The sequence below is a fragment of the Podarcis liolepis genome (genome assembly GCF_965112155.1).
Source record: "Podarcis liolepis genome assembly, chromosome: Z".
Classification (NCBI taxonomy): domain Eukaryota; kingdom Metazoa; phylum Chordata; class Lepidosauria; order Squamata; family Lacertidae; genus Podarcis; species Podarcis liolepis.
Genome location: NC_139570.1, coordinates 20,715,216 through 20,731,584, shown reverse-complemented (window position 1 = coordinate 20,731,584; position 16,369 = coordinate 20,715,216). Strand labels below are relative to the sequence as shown.

At 42.1% G+C, this 16,369-nt stretch overlaps 1 protein-coding gene across 1 annotated transcript in view; it reads left to right on the top strand.

The window, feature by feature from the left end:
• Window positions 1-9,858: 9,858 nt before the first annotated feature.
• The window catches only part of DACH2 (dachshund family transcription factor 2), a 333,298-nt gene continuing 326,787 nt past the window's right edge, over window positions 9,859-16,369 (top strand). Inside the window, exon 1 of the mRNA XM_083484718.1 lies at window positions 9,859-10,003. Within this exon, the coding sequence (XP_083340844.1) occupies window positions 9,885-10,003 (119 nt within the window). The 5' untranslated portion in view covers window positions 9,859-9,884. The remainder of the gene's footprint in view (window positions 10,004-16,369) is intronic.

The window sequence follows — 16,369 nt, the reverse complement described above, 5'->3', positions numbered from 1 at the left end:
TTTAATCATCTCATGCTGTCCATGTTCTTCAGTGTTCACGGTCTGGAAAGTTTTCCTGACTGAAGGCTTGCCTTGCTTGCCAGTAGCAGGATGTTGTGCTAGCTGCGGCTTAGCAGGCCTGGGCCTCCGAAATGTGTGTGAGGAAATACTCAAGTCTTAACACCCGACATCATAAGGGGTAATAACCTGACTGGCAGCCCATTAACGCCTTGTTATAAGCCCCTTGCTTATTCACAAGAGAACACAAAACCACTAATGGAAACCAGAGACCACTTCAGCCTTAAGAATCTGTTAGGCACAGTACGGCTAATGCACAGTCCTGTTGTCAGGCTGGCTAGAAACCTCAGAAAAAACAAGGGGATTTCCATCTTGATAATAATAATAATAAGAATATTGTAGAAAAGGGTAACCAACCAAAACGACCAGAGGGCTGGAGCTCAGTTAGCGGCATATTATTTAATGAATAAATTCTCTGACCCAACACCACTTAAGAAAGGGAATTAGACAAATATGATTGTGCAATTGAACTTTATAGTTGTCAGTAGATTAGAAGCCTATTTTGGCATCAGGGATGTATTATATATATAATATATGTGTGTGTGTGTGTGTGTGTGTGTGTGTATATATATATACACACTCTGTTCCAGTAACAAGAAGCCGAAAGCACCAGCCTGAAGATGACGAGTGAGACCTCGTCGAAACGTCGCCTAGACACCCCAACTCTTACACGGGAAGACACCCGAAGACACCAAAACCTGCATTCCTGTACCCGTGAAAATCTACGAAAGCAAATATATATATATATATACACACACACACACACACACACACACACACATACATACACACACACACCAAAAAAAGTACACAAACACATAGTAATGATAATAAGAAATATAAGCGGCCTCTTTGCATTATCACTTATTGCAGGAGTGGGCAACCTCTTGTCTGCCAAGGACAACATCAAAGGCAGATTTAGGGGAGCATGACTGGTTCGGCTGCAACTATGATGTACAATGGAATACGAGAGACAGGGGGGTACCGAATTTTGGCATTGCACAGGGCACGGCTAAATTTGAGGCCCCAAGGTCTGCCACGACAGCATTTGCAAGTGGAGGCAGCAGAAGGGCACTATAGTACTTGGAACTAGAAGTGTCATGGATTTATTAATCTGGAATATAGATCAATGTGCTTCCTTTTTTACCCTGTCTAGAATCCCCACTCTCCTTGGAAGCAAGAATCACTGCTTTAACTTTCAAATAAGCGTACCGAGGATTATTTATCTATTTAAATTACAACTAGCCTACCATTCTGGAGAACGAGTGAAAGGAGTTTTATTCTAACTTTAGTTCACTATACCCATGCACATGTGCACACATGGCAGAAGTATACCAATTTGTCCTCAAACTGGTAGTAACTTTTTTTTTTAACACCAGAGTAATTTATTTATATAGAATTTAAATCCCTCTGTTTGCCATGAATGGTCTTGAGGCGACTTTCAATGGTGCCCCACAATAAAAACATAATAGCAAAACAGCAGTAAGGCCACAAAGGTAAAAGTAACAAAGCCAGTCAATAAACCTGCCAATATCCATTAGAAGGATTTCAGTTGTTTAAAATGGGGGTTGAAAACCTATGGCCCTCCAGATGTTGCCGAAATACAGCTTCCCTCTCCCTAGCCATTGGTCATGTTGAGTGGAGTTGATGGGAGTAAAGAGTTCAGTAACAGCCCTGACCTAGGCCTTGCTCTTTGGACTGAGCAGCAGAGGACAATCTTTTCCGGGCCTCCACCACTGATATGTCTTGCCTCTTCCTCAGCGATGAGGAACCGGTGGCCTTCTAGATGTTGCTTGGTTCCCATCCCTGAGCTAGAGACAAGCCAAGCCAATGGCAGAGGCCTGAACAAGATTGAAGAAGAAGAAGAATTTGGATTTGATATCCCACTTTATCACTACCCTAAGGAGTCTCAAAGCGGCTAACAATCTCCTTTCCCTTCCTCCCCCACAACAAACACTCTGTGAGGTGAGTGGGGCTGAGAGACTTCAGAGAAGTGTGACTAGCCCAAGGTCACCCAGCAGCTGCATGTGGAGGAGTGGGGAATCGAACCCGGTTCACCAGATTACCAGTCCACCGCTCTTAACCACTAGACCACACTGGCTCTAAGATTGATCTCTTTGTTGCTCAGGCTAAAGAACAGGATTGATTGAGAAGCTTTTGTTGCAGGGGCGTGGAAACCTCTGGCCCTCCAGGTGTTGTTGGACGACAACTCCCATCGACGTCAGCCAATGAGCACGGATGATGAGAGTTGTAGTCCAGTAACATCTGGAGGGTGGTAGGGGAATATGAGAGTTGCAGTCCAGCCACTGAGCCACAAGAGGGAGGTATCAGCATCCCCATGGGAACCCCAAAGTTTGCTGCAATACAGATTACACACAACACACAATCCCAAAATCTGAGGGGACAACCCTTGAAAGAGAAAAAGCCAAGGGCAAATCATGCTCAATAACTACTGAATTTTGAATGGCAATTGGGAAAGAAAAGTGGGGTGGGGCGTGAACAAAATGTAGTATAGTGGTACCTCGGGTTACGTACTTAATTCATTCCGGAGGTCTGTTCTTAACCTGAAACTGTTCTTAACCTGAAGCACCACTTTAACTAATGGGGCCTCCTGCCGCCGTGTCGCCGGAGCACAATTTCTGTTCTCATCATGAAGCAAAGTTCTTAACCCGAGGTACTATTTATGGGTTAGAGGAGTCTGTAACCTGAAGCGTATGTAACCCGAAATACCACTGTATCCTGCAACAGTGCATAGAGGGCTGGGCAGCAGCACGTTTTCACGGCAAAAAAATTACACTGCAACATTTTGTTGCAGATCCCACCCCTTGTTACTTCTCTAGTAACCATAACCTTGCATGTTTCTAAGAGCAGACACAGTTATTACCTTATGTAGAACAACCAAACTGGAATGCTTGCAAAATCAAGATTTGTTGTGTGCATGCGTGCGTGTTTTTAAAGTGAGAGCTATTTTATAACATATACAAAGGGAGAATTATTTTGCTGTCAGCATATCCTGGTTTCCAAAGTATCGGAGTATTTATCCTAGCGGAACATGCTATTGGCTGGCTGCTTCCCCGAGTTTCTGTTAAGTTCATTCATAAGATGGCAGTCGATGCAATTCTATTTCATGATGACAGTCATTAGTCACTGAACCAGAAACCTTTCTTAGTACCGGCTGAGTTAGCCAAATGTTTATCTAGGTTCCTTAACGGCAGGATTTGTTGATCTTCTACAGTGCAAAACTATTAGCTTGTAGTATCAGCATCAACTGGTGAAAATCTAATAGAAAGTGTGAAGCAGGGGGTGAGAGAGACACAATGTATGAATAATTTTTATGGGAATGTCATGGCCCTTTAGAAAAATGTCATACACTGTTCCACCCCCCCTTTGCTATTTAATTGCAATGTCATAGTAACAGAAAGCAGCATACCCAATTCTGCACGGCTGAATAAGCGCATTCAATAAAGAAGATTTAACAGAGTAAATCAAACACTGGATTAAACATTTTCTGCATAACAGACCACAAAATGGGCATTCATTTTACCAATAGATCCTCTGCATTAGAAACAAATAGAAGTGCCCACCGACATAATTAAACAGCACATTCAATGGCGTGATTGAAGAATATCCTTATATTTTATTGAACAAGCACCCCAGTCAATTACAATTGCCGAAACCTATTCAAGAATGAGCAAGATTAAATGCAAAATGCAGCCATTTGCATTCAATAAATTAATTTGTTTTCTTTTGTACATTTTTAATCGGCAAAAGTTGGGAATCATTTGTAATCCGTGGATGGCATTTTAACAAATGAGCCGTTTAAGTGCAATTAATTAATATGTATGGAGGAGGGGGGGTGGGGAGAGAAATAATAAAACATGCAAATCTGGATTTAGTATTCCATTTTTTAAATTCTTCTTACATTCAGAAGCGGCTCCCTTTAAAAGTGATTTCCCATTACTGCAATGGCTTTGAGCAAACTACAGGGATCATACGGACAGGGGGAAATCACAGAACACAATTTTTTGGGCTAGCCTTCCAGTTCTCACACTAATAAATGTCTGTTTGTCGCCATTGTTAAAAGGAAGTAATATTTGGGACTCAGCATTCCCGTGCCTCATATGACTATAAATTAGTTGAATATTTTTATTTCCATTTAACTATGAGACAAAAGTTGCACAGTGGCCCAGGTGACTTTTGCAAATGCAGTTTTGGAGAATACTTCACCAGTTTCACTGTTGTCCACCGGTAGTTGCAAACATAGGTTGACAGTGCAATCCTCTTTACTCAGACATAAGATCAACTAGGTTCAATGCAGCTTACTTCCTAACAAGTGCGTGTGTGTAGGATTATAGTCTATTTTTAAAAAAATTAAAATACTATAATTAAATGCACATTTGAAAATCAACACAACCCACATAAAAGCCTGTACCAAGTCAGCTATTGTTCTCAGACAACAAGGCAGGAAAACCTACTCACACACTTTAAAATTCATAGGCCACATTGTACTATTTAACTTAGGGTTGGCAACCCGTTGTAAATCTTCCAGTTGGTTAGTGCTCTTGCTTTCAACCAGTTGATGAATCAGACTGCAACATTCCAATTAATGGTTGATGCGGGTTTTTGTTTTTGCTTTTAAATTAATCTCCAGACTGTAGGTGATACTTCGGCACAAAAGTGTCACGCTGAAACACACGCAAACACACCCATCCCACTCATTGCTCAGTGAAAGGAAAGCCCTCTTTATTACTTTCAATAGACGTGTGAAACAGGCAAACACCATGACCCTCTTCACTTTGTGAGTTTAGCTGATGATTTATGAGACAGCGCGAGGTGACAGGGCTAACTATGACTCTATTCTTCCCATCAGCTGGTGGTCTTCAACCACAATATAAAAACACACCAGCTAGTTAATATCGGCACAGACAAAAGACAGCACTACTGATGTGCCTGGGATGTGCATTGTTTTGCATGGCTGAGGCCTGCAGTCACGCAAAGGCAACTTGGGAAAACGCTAAGAGGATCCTGGATCCTAAAGTCTCTCCTCTATCTGTTGTATATTAAACAGACCAAGTTTATTTTTTAAAAGGTGAGAATACTTAAGGATGTTGAAAGAGACGAGGGATAGGGATCTGTAGCTTGTGGGATAGATTGGATTACTGCAATGCCTTCTATGCCTGAGACCCTTTCTGCATCTAACACCTCTGCTCAGAGATCTACAATGGTTATCCATTCACTAATGGGCAAGTTCAATGTGTTACTATTAATATATAAAACCCTTAATAGCTTGAGTCCAGTTTTGCCTTGTACGGTCATACCTTGGGTTAAATATGCTTCGAGTTGCATGCGTTCGAGTTGCGCTTCTTGGCAACCCGGAAGTAACAGAGCGCGTTAATTCCAGGTTTCGCCACTTGAGCATGTGCAGACACTCAAAATGATGTCACGCGCATGCGCAGAAGTGGCAAAAAGCGACACACGCGTGCACAGACACACCGTCACTAGTTATATTTACCTCTAGATGCGAACGGGGCTCCAGAACGGATCCCGTTTGTATCTAGAGGTACCACTGTATATGCCCAGTCAACTACTTCAGTCTGCAAAAGTGACACAGTTACAGGTGCTGAATAATATTTGTCCTATAGCAGCACCCCACAGTTGGAACTCCTCGCTTATTGACATCAGGTAGATGTCTTCACTGTATTCTTTTCAGTCCCTGCTTAAAACATTTTGTTTAGACAAGACTATCCAGACGTGCTGACGTTTACATGTGTCTTATCACTTTCTAGGTGTTGTTGGTTTTATGTTTTCTAAATGTCAGTTTTCACTGATTTTTAATTGGGAACTTAAAGTTTTTATTATATATATATTTGTAAACTGCTTTTCTTACAGCCAAGCAGTATACACATGTACTTAAATAAATAAGTTAAAATTAAACTCAATCATCATCTACAGGTGGCAGATTGTGTAGTTTTGTTGATGCTCTGGTTCCAGGGCAGGTAGGCATGGAGGGGAGGGCTGGGCCTTTTCAGCAACTTCCCCTGGGGACAGGTTGCTCAGAATGAGGAGCTGACTACGATGAAGGCAATTTATAGGGTCTGGTGAGTCATAAGAACATAAGAAGGGTCCTGCTGGATCAGGCCAAAGGCCCATCTAATCCAACATTCTGTTCTCAGAGTGGTCAACCACTCTGAGGGAAGTCCAGATGGGCCCAACTGCAACAGCACCTTCCACAACTGTGATTCCCAGCAAATCATCTTCAGAGACCTACTGCCTCCAACACTGAAGATAGAACGTAGTCATCATGGCGAGAAGCTACTGATAGCCTCCATGATTCCATGTGGAGTCAGCTGACAATCAGAAAACTGTCTAGCAGGCACCCTTGATCCATGAGGTTTTTGCTGAAAAGCCAGAGCAAGGGTGGCACAAGAAACAAGGCACTGGTCGCTACAGGTCCTGGTTTGAGACCCACCTCTCCCTGTGCCTTACATCACTGGCTCGTTCAATGTATCTCTTCTCACAACAGGGCCAGCTGCTGATCTCAGCAAACCTGTGGGCTATGCAGTATATTTCTGTTTCTCTTGGTATAATTGACAGCTCAGCCTGGCCCTTTTCTGTCCTACTAGTCACCTTATCCACATATTACTATTCCACACCATCTTTTCATCGCGAAGCCAGTGTGTTTTTGCAATGACATTTCCCTTCAGAAATGGCAGGGAAGGAAGCCACAGACAGAAAATGAAATTGTCTGAGAAGTGTGGCGTTCTTCAGAGGGCATGTAAAAGTTGGGCCATAAATCAAGATTTGTGAACAGGGATAATTCACAGATCTTGATTTATTAGGATAAGTATTGCTGTACTATTAATAAGTATTACTCTACTATTTTATTCCATTTTCAATGACAGATTGAAATATCTCAGAAATGTTTGAATCAGTTGTACTGGTGCTGGCAACGGGGGTAAGCCAGAGCGGGCGGCAGAGGCCAGGCTGCTCTTGAGATGTCTGTGTGAGAGAAAATTGTTTTGGAAGCAGGGTAAAAGGAAGCACAATTGATTGGTGTTTTCTCTCCTATCACTTCTATATCTGACGGGCTTTGGGAGTGCCAGTGTAATATGGTGGGAATTCTTTAAAAAAATAAAATACTGTATTTTTTGCTCTATAAGACTCACTTTTTCCCTCCTAAAAAGTAAGGGAAAATGTGTGTGCGTCTTATGGGGCGAATGCAGGCTGCGCAGCTATTCCAGAAGCCAGAACAGCAAGAGGGATCGCTGCTTTCACTGCACAGCGATCCCTCTTGTTGTTCTGGCTTCTGAGATTCAGAATATTTTTCCCCCTTCTTTTCCTCCTCCAAAAACTAGGTGTGTCTTATGGTCTGGTGTGTCTTATAGAGCAAAAAATACGGTACATAGGGTTGCCATATTTCAAAAAGTAAAATTCCTAAAATTTAGGAAACCACCAAAATTGTTGAGCTTTTTAAGGGAAATTTCCCCCCAAAATAGTGATTTTAAGATGTTTCTGCTGCTTTTTCCATTTTGTCAATTCATCAAAACTCCCCCTGATGCCATTTTCACACCTGAAAACAGGACATATCAGGAATTTTCCTGACGTATGGCAAGCCTAACTTATTGCTCCAGGGCCAAGAAACAGCAGCACTCTTCAGACATTCTTAGCCCTTATCAACTCAGCTGGTTACTGTGGTGCTCTGTGAAAGAGCTTCCACTTCAGATTATCCTTCAGATTCTGAAATTATCCTAAACCTGATCCACAGTACTTCAGAACAAGGCTTTTAGTGCTCCCTGGGATAGTCTTCCTGTCAAGCTACTACAGGTGCTCACTATCTGCATTTTCCTGAAACAATTGAAGACAATTGTTCCAACAAGCTTTCTCAGCTGGAGAAATAGGTCTCTACCATGGCTGTCTACTTGTTCTTTTTTTAAAAAAATTATTGGACATTATTTTCTTTGTTGTTTTTATTGAATTTTGCATGTTACCTTGAGGCATGTGTGTAAAACAGGATATAATAATGATTATAATAATGATGGAGAAGCTGGAAAGTTATTTTTTTAAGGAACTAGTTATATATCATATTTAACATAATCCAAAGCGGAACTAATTCCAGTTCATTTCATTCAGTTCACATTCGGTTCAAGTTCATCCAAATAATTATTGGCAAATGAGAATGTTATGAGCTGCTGTGCTGAAGTATAAAATATACTTAAGAAGACTTAAATATCAACACTGAGAGTGGAATGAGAATTGTTTAATTTATTTCTCCCAGCCATTATGATATTGAAGCTTAAAGACTCTAAAGAGTAAACAAAAAAACACATGTAAGAGAATGAACTTGAAGATGAACCAGAAATCATTCAAAGTTCTACCCACCAAACAAACTTAATTCATGTTTAGTTTACTTGGCAATGGTGGGAACTGCTTTCATGTGAATCAGAGATTCTTGAACCAATTCAATACATTTTGTTGAGCCATACTAGTTCATTCCAAGCCAGGGGTGCGAACTTGGATACAATATTGGGAGAGGGAGTTATTCCCTGCCCTGCATAATTGACCACAAGATGTGTACATGCACACCATTTGAATGGCCATGCCCATCAAAAAAATTTTTTTGGGGGGGTGAAGGGACCTTGGCCCTTAGGAATTGGCTCCTACGTTCCAAACACTAGTTCTACCCACATTATTGCCATGACGCAAGGGGAAGAGCATGATTTGTGGGCCCCACCCTTCCCTCACATCCCCATTGCCACTCCCACAGCCCTTCACACATTGGGGGCTGAACTTCTGCAATAGGAAGTCTGCTTTACTTGTTTAGGTTCTATTTTGATGTGAGTATTGACCTCAGCAAAGGTGAGGCTAGGGTACCCTGAACAGCTTTGTGAAGCGTTCAGACTAAACACCGCATGACTGCAGAGCTCAGGCACCGCTTCAGCAACAGTTCCTCTCTGTCTCAGTAGGGGGCAGCCTTCTCCATCAGCTTCTTTTGTCCTACAGAGAAGGAGAGATTCTGGCTGTGCTGGTGCTTCTAAGATGGACTCCTCTGAGCCCATCTATTCCAGCTATAAAAACAGTTAAACGCTTTGATTCTTAATTCAACAGGATTTACATACCACGTGATTGCAAAAGAAGGCCACCCCAAAACCCAATGACCACCCTCTAAGTGGTTTACAGAAATATAAAATAAAACACTAAATGTATTGATAAAAAAAAACAGTTGATACTGATATTTAAAATTTCAAAAAGTGATAAAACACATGTAACTTCTGCATGTCTACATAGCTTTGCCTAAAAATATTTTAAGCATATTTTTTATGGATACTGTTTTTATTGATGATTTTAATATTTCTGGTAAGCCGTTTTATTACGATCAAGTGGTATATAAATGTTGTTAAATAAAAACAAAATAAATATGTAAAAACAATTTCAAATCCAATCCAGATTCACCTACAGATTTTAGTTTAAAAGGCTTGTTGAAAAAGGAAGCACCCAAAAAGACAACAGAGATGGTGCCCATCTGATACGGAAAGGGAGGGAGCAGGTGCAGCAACACTAGAGCCCTTATTCCTACCTCATGTGGAATGGATCTCCTGAAAGGGTGGTGTCTGTGGGATGCCCTCTCCTGGAGCGATGAATTTGGGGATACAGTATAGGCAAACTAGCAAGCACTGAACTAGTTAGTGCATGAAGGGGTAAAAAATCACAGAGTTGTATTGCTAGATAGACTCAGCTAGGTTACGCCCCCTCTCAGGGAGGAAGTGAAGCTTACTTCTTTTCTCTTTGACTGTCTCTTGCTCTCCATCCTGTAATCCACCAAGCAGGACATGTGTAAGCTTTCTCCCAAGCTTACAGCAAGTGTTTGGAACTATTTCTACCCCACAGTATTTTGCTTGTGTTATGCTGGCTGCTCCATGGAACAATGCGTGACTGAGACCTTGAATCTGTAAGTAAAGCCTTTTGAACTTACTTAACAGTGTGCAATCTGCTCATTGTAAGAGGGGTAAAAAGAGGTCAACTGCTGTGTGCAGCTGAATGGGATAAGACAGATCTAACAACCTATAGTCCTCGTGCTTCGCTGTGCTGCATATTTTTGTGCATTTAATACTCTGTCTGGAACTGTCTGTGTGCAAGTCCTTCAATTTGAATCCAGGCACCCAGTTGTTTCCCTTTCTTTTTCACCCACACATGTGGGTCCGCAGGATTCATATATTTAATTCCCCACAGTTTTGGTACTGCCTAACTCTGTGGCAAATATAGAGAGGAAGATAGGAAGATATATTTCTGATGCATACTTCATATGAAGCAAACATTTTCAAAACACACCAGTCCATCTTGTTAAGTGTAGAGTGGGGTATATGGCTAATGTATAATTTATGACAACTGTGGTGTGAAATGTGTAAAGCTACAGATTTTAAGTTGTGGAACTCCGTATTCTTATTCTTCTTGCACTGTTGTGCCTAGGAATAAAAACTATGAGGCATCAGCTGCGTGTCAGCAGAAGGCAGCTCATAAAATGCCAGCCCTTGAAAAGAAAACCTTTTGCTTAGAAAATTCTAACACAAGGAAGGGGGTTGAAGGAGAAAAGCTGAGAATTTGTTAATCTGAAAAAGTTATGAAACTGCTAAAAAGCTCCTTCAGAAAACGCACCATAAATATCATCATACAATTAAAAAAGGTTTAAGGTGATCCATAAAGTTGAGTGAATTGATGTCTCTCATATGCAGTATTTTAACTTAGGCTTCAAGAGAGAAACCATAAACAAAAAGCTATAAAGGCATCAGAAGAAATGGGTTCTTGCAAGCTCAGATTCTTGGGAAGAAGCTTACGTTAAAGCCAGAACAGTAGATTTTGTACTGACGTGTGGGTATGCGGGTTGAAAATACTTGTCCCTTGTATGCATGGTGCATGAACACCTTTGCTTTTCCTGTGGAAAATGCAAGTGCCACCAGCACAGGACTTTGGGCACCGCTCAACAAAATGCACAGGAGGGCTAAAAAAAGGTGATGTGATACACACTACCATTTAAGGAAGACCATTAATTCCAGAGTCTTACATTGCCTATCTGTATCACTGCACAGGAGTTTGGTCCTTTGCCAGGGACTGCTTCTGCATATTTCTCTACAAAAAGCGGTTGTTTAAATGAGCATAGGTCGTTCACAGCAGGCTGCAAGCACAGGGATTTTGTGCTCTAGTTTGCCTAACATGCTTCCATTCCACGGTCTTCTGCTTATTCTTTGGAAATCTCAGATTGGGCTGCAGTCTAATACCAACTTCCCTGAGGGTAAGCCCCATTGAAAGCAATGGGAACATATTGCTGGCACCCCACAGCTGCCCTTCCTCTTGACCATGTAGGACCTCCCTAACTATCTACATCAGCCGTTGCTAACCTGGTGCTGTCCAGATGTTTTGGACAGCAACTCCTACCAGCCCAAGCAAGCACAGTGCTGGCTGGGGCTGATGGGAGTTGTACTCTAAAATGTCTGGAGCGCACCAAGTTGGAAAAGGCTGCTCTGCATTTTTGTTAGAAGCAGCTGTGTGTGGAGATGAAGGAGACCCACTTTGGATCAGGACTGTGTATTGGGGGAAAGTTTGTTAAGGGTGCTGAAAGGCATTAAGGCAACCCTGTATCGGGAATTTTTTAATGTCTAATGTTTTAATGTCTAATGTTTTACCATTTTTTATGTAATGTAAGCCACCCAGAGTGGGGGGATATAAATGATAACGTTGTTGTTGTTGTTATGAGACCCATAGTAAACCACAGTCCCCTCGATTCTGTGGGGGAGGCCGTTACTGTTAAAGTGGCATAAGGTTGCATTAAATGTATGGTTGTTGATGTGAGTCTAGACCAGTACATGGCTTCCCTCAAATATTCCTGGGAACAATAATTTGTTAACGGTGCTGGGAACTGTAGTTCAGCGAGGAGTAAATTCTAGCTCCAGGATTCTTTGGGGAAATCCATGTGCATTAAATGCATGGTATAGGTGTGATCGGGACGCGGGTGGCGCTGTGGGTTAAACCACAGAGCCTAGGACTTGCCGATTGGAAGGTTGGAGGTTCAAATCCCCATGACGGGGTGAGCTCCCGTTGCTGGGTCCCTGCTCCTGCCAACCTAGCAGTTCGAAAGCACGTCAAAGTGCAAGTAGATAAATAGGTACCACTCCAGCGGGAAGGTAAATGGTGTTTCCGTGCGCTGCTCTGTTTCGCCAGAAGCGGCTTAGTCATGCTGGCCACATGACCCGGAAGCTGTACACCGGCTCCCTCAGCCAATCTTGCGAGATGATTGCCGCAACCCCAGAGTCGGCCACGACTGGACCTAATGGTCCCTTTACCTTTAGAGGTGTGATCACAGACACTGATATTATATGGTCACTGTTGTTCCTGACTTTAAAAAAAGAAATGTTTCACATAACAGTTAGTGAAATGTGAATGAGTGGCTCAAGAAATGCATCTTCTCTACTGAAATTACCATCTTGTGCATGCTTACTTAAGAACATGTCCCACTGAGCTCTGTGAAGCTGACTTCTGATTTGAAGTGCATGAGATTTATCTGATAGGGTTTTTTTTTCTTCCTGTGCAAAGTGTTTGTACTTTGACAGAACTGCTGAGACTTCCCTACTGCAGAAGTTAGATTTTTCAAGGCATGCTTTCAAAAGAGAGGGAGAGGGAGAGAGAGAGAGAGAGAGAGAGAGAGAGAGAGAGAGAGAGAGAGAGAGAAGAATGGGAAAGATTGCTTAAAATGGGCACAATCCTATTAAACAAGTGAAATCTTAATTTGTATTTGTATGAAATCAAATGGAGTGAATTATTTGGAGATGATTATAATTGTCATTGTCATCAACATAATCATCATCATTATTTTTTTGTAAGTCTAAGTGGCTGATGCAAGATGAATTATTTTAAAATATATATTCCCCCCACATGCCATTGTGATTCTCTCTTGTGGCAATGTGCTTGAAGCTGGTACTTGCTTTCTTCAGCCCCTGAACTTTTCACAATGTAGCTGTCATCTTTTAACAAGCATTTAAAAGGAAAGAGTCTAAGAATGGAAACTATGGTGTTGTTTGTAATTTTTAAAATATTTCCCCATTTTTTTTTAAAAAATATACTTCATAGCTTCAATTCTGCACAGTTGGGAAACAACAGTGTAGAAGTAGGACCTGCAACAAAATGTTTAAGTATCATAGAATCACAGAATTGTAGAAATGGAGGGGACCACAAAGGTCTTCTAGTCCACCCCCCTGCAATGCAGGAATCTTTTTGTCCAATGTGGGGCGCAAGCCTACAACCCTGAGATTGAGAGTCTCATGATTTGTTGTCTGGGGTTCCAGTCAGCCATGCCCCTTTTAAGGATACTCCATTTCATTCCTTCTCCTTGTACCCAACAGGCAGTTAGGATTCTGCGGCCTCTGGGCATGCTCAGTCCCCAATGGTCTGTTTTTGTTTCCCACACACAAGGGCTTCTGAGAAAACACATCATAGGAATGCTTGCAGTAGGAACATAGATGATACGATTGCTGCTGCTATTAGTAATTGTTAGTTGTTCGTTCTTGTGCATTGTGTTGAATGGCACAGCATTGCCATTTGGATGGCAATGCCCAGTGCTTCTTTTCTGGGGGGGACACAGGGGTACCTGTTCCCCAAACATTCTGTGAATCTTTGTACTTTTGTCCATTTACTGTATTTATGTTCTCCGATTTGAACTATAAAATGGTGATTTTCTTGAATCAAAATGAGAGTACTCCTAAACTTTTTTTTTTAAAAGAAAAAAAGCACTGGCAATGCCCACCATCTTTTATGGGGGGGTGGCGGTGAAGACTCCTCAGCCCCTAGGAGTTGGCTTCCATGGTCATGGCTTACCCCCAAAAATCCTGGGAAATGTAGTTTGTTAAGGATGCTGAGAAGAAGACCCTCAATTCTCTCTCCCCTCCAAATGTTATGGGAGAGGGAGAAAGTGTCTCTATCCATTTTCTGCACACCATGCATAATTTTATAAACATCTATCATGTCACTTGCCTTTTCCCTAAGTGGTCTAAACCACTGAGCCTCTTGGGCTTGCCAATCAGAAGGTTGGCGGTACGAATCCCCGCAATGGGGTGAGCTCCCGTTGCTCTGTCCCAGCTCCTGCCAACCTAGCAGTTCGAAAGCACACCAGTGCAAGTAGATAAATAGGCACCGCTGTGGCGGGAAGGTAAATAGTGTTTCCGTGCGCTTCGGTTTCTGTCACAGTGTTCTGTTGTGCCAGAAGCAGTTTAGTCATGCTGGCCACAGGACCCAGAAAGCTGTCTGTGGACAAATGTCGGCTCCCTCGGCCTGAAAAGCAAGATGAGTGCCGCAACCCCATAGTCGCCTTTGACTGGACTTAACCGTCCAGGGGACCATTTTATCTCTAAGCTAAAAAGTCCCAAATGCTGCAAACTTTCTTCATAGGGGACTTGCTCCATCCCCTTGACATTTCGATTGCCCTTTCCCCCTGAAACTTTTTCGACTATATAATATCCTTTATGAGTTCAGGCTACTTTGGAGTAAATGAAAACAGAATGTGGCAAAGAATACCCCTTTTCTATATGTAACAAGAGTAGTTATAGTAGGTGCAGAAGCGTTCAGGTACCATCAGGAACTGATCGCAGAACACCGCTGAAATAATACTTTCCCGGTCTGTCTACAAAGATTATAGCAGAAGGAATCTCTGGACTCCCACATATTGTTGGACTTCAACTCCCATCCACTGCACTCAGCATAGCCAATGGCCAGGGGTGATGGGACTTGTAGTCCAATGACCAGAGTGTTGTTTCCCATCCTCTTTGCGTGTTTGCCTTACCACTATGGAGAGGAAAGCAAGCAAGGCGTTTTCTTGCCGCTAGGTGGCAGTGCTTTCGGGTCAGGGGCTGCACGAAATCTAATGGCCGGTACTGTACAGACAACACAAATTGGGGATTGTATTATGTTTTGCAAGGGGAGAGAGAGGGAAAAATAGGATGAAAAATGTCTTAGAGAATACCTAACAGTTTTCTGATCGGAAACATTTGCCTCCAGAAATAGAGATATGCACCATTCTTCTTTCTTTCTTCTTCTTGGATGATCGCTCACAGCCGAGTAAGATTGTCTTCCATAAACACGGTTTTAACAATGAGTCCGTAAGTGACTGGAGGCCAATTCTGGATCCACACGTCCTTCCACAGTGGGGACATTGGTTTCCAGGCGGGAGTTGATCACGGTGTGGATTTGCCAAGGTGCCTTCCTCTTAGCACATGGGATCAGGTGTTAAACAGGGTTGTGTTATTGCCCCAACTCTATTCATTATTATGCACCATATATTTAAAACACCCTCTAATAATCCTGGAAACTGTAGTTTGCTAAGAGTGCTGGAAACTGTAGTTCTGTAAGAAGTACAATTCACAGTATTCTTTGTGGGGAGGGGTGGGGGGTGTATTAAATGTATGAGGTGTATGCAGTCTCAGCTTCATGTATGGGGATATCATGAAATGATGAAAACGTGTTGCTCCTTACACCCTTTTAAAAAATGACACCCATCCATAAATCTGACATTTACAGAAAAGTTATCAGGATATGTTATATATTATGTTTTTTGCTTTGCTTTTCATATGAGATGGTGGTGATGATACACCAAGAACTGCCTTTCCCCACATGAACCAACCCAAACCCTACCCTCATCAGCTGTGTCCCTTATCGTGTGCCCAAATGGAAAATATTACAGGACTCGATGACCCTTGGGGTCCCTTCCAGATCTACAGTTTCTGATTCTATAAACCTTTGCTCTAGAGCAATAATGTTTGGAACATTGCTGTTCTGGAAAAAGTTACACTCCATCTTTGAACATTGCAAGGCACAACTACACTGTGTACTTTTTAGGCTGGATACTTGCGGGATTTTAACCTTGAGTTCAAATGAACACCAACAGCAGCAACTTCACACTGGCTCCTTGTGAGATGTGGAACTCTTGAGTTAACTTTATTGGTTTTGGGTTTTTGCCACAGAATAAGATATATGATTTGTGCTGTTCTTTATCCCCATGGTTCCTTAGCATTTTTGCTTTTCTCTGTCTTTGTAATGCTGTTTATTTTTTTAAAGAGATAAAAAAATAGAAAAAAGAGCATACCAGTGCAAAATATATTTTAAAATCTGATTGCACCCGAGTCAACTAGGACAGAGAAGCATGGCTGCACTCGCCTTTGACAATCTAAAACCCTTCCTTGTTCAGTTCCCCACACCCTCTATCAGTAATTGGCACACAGAATTACTTTGGGGAGCAGAGAACAGAAGCAACGAAAAGCCCTGAAAGCCCTGAATC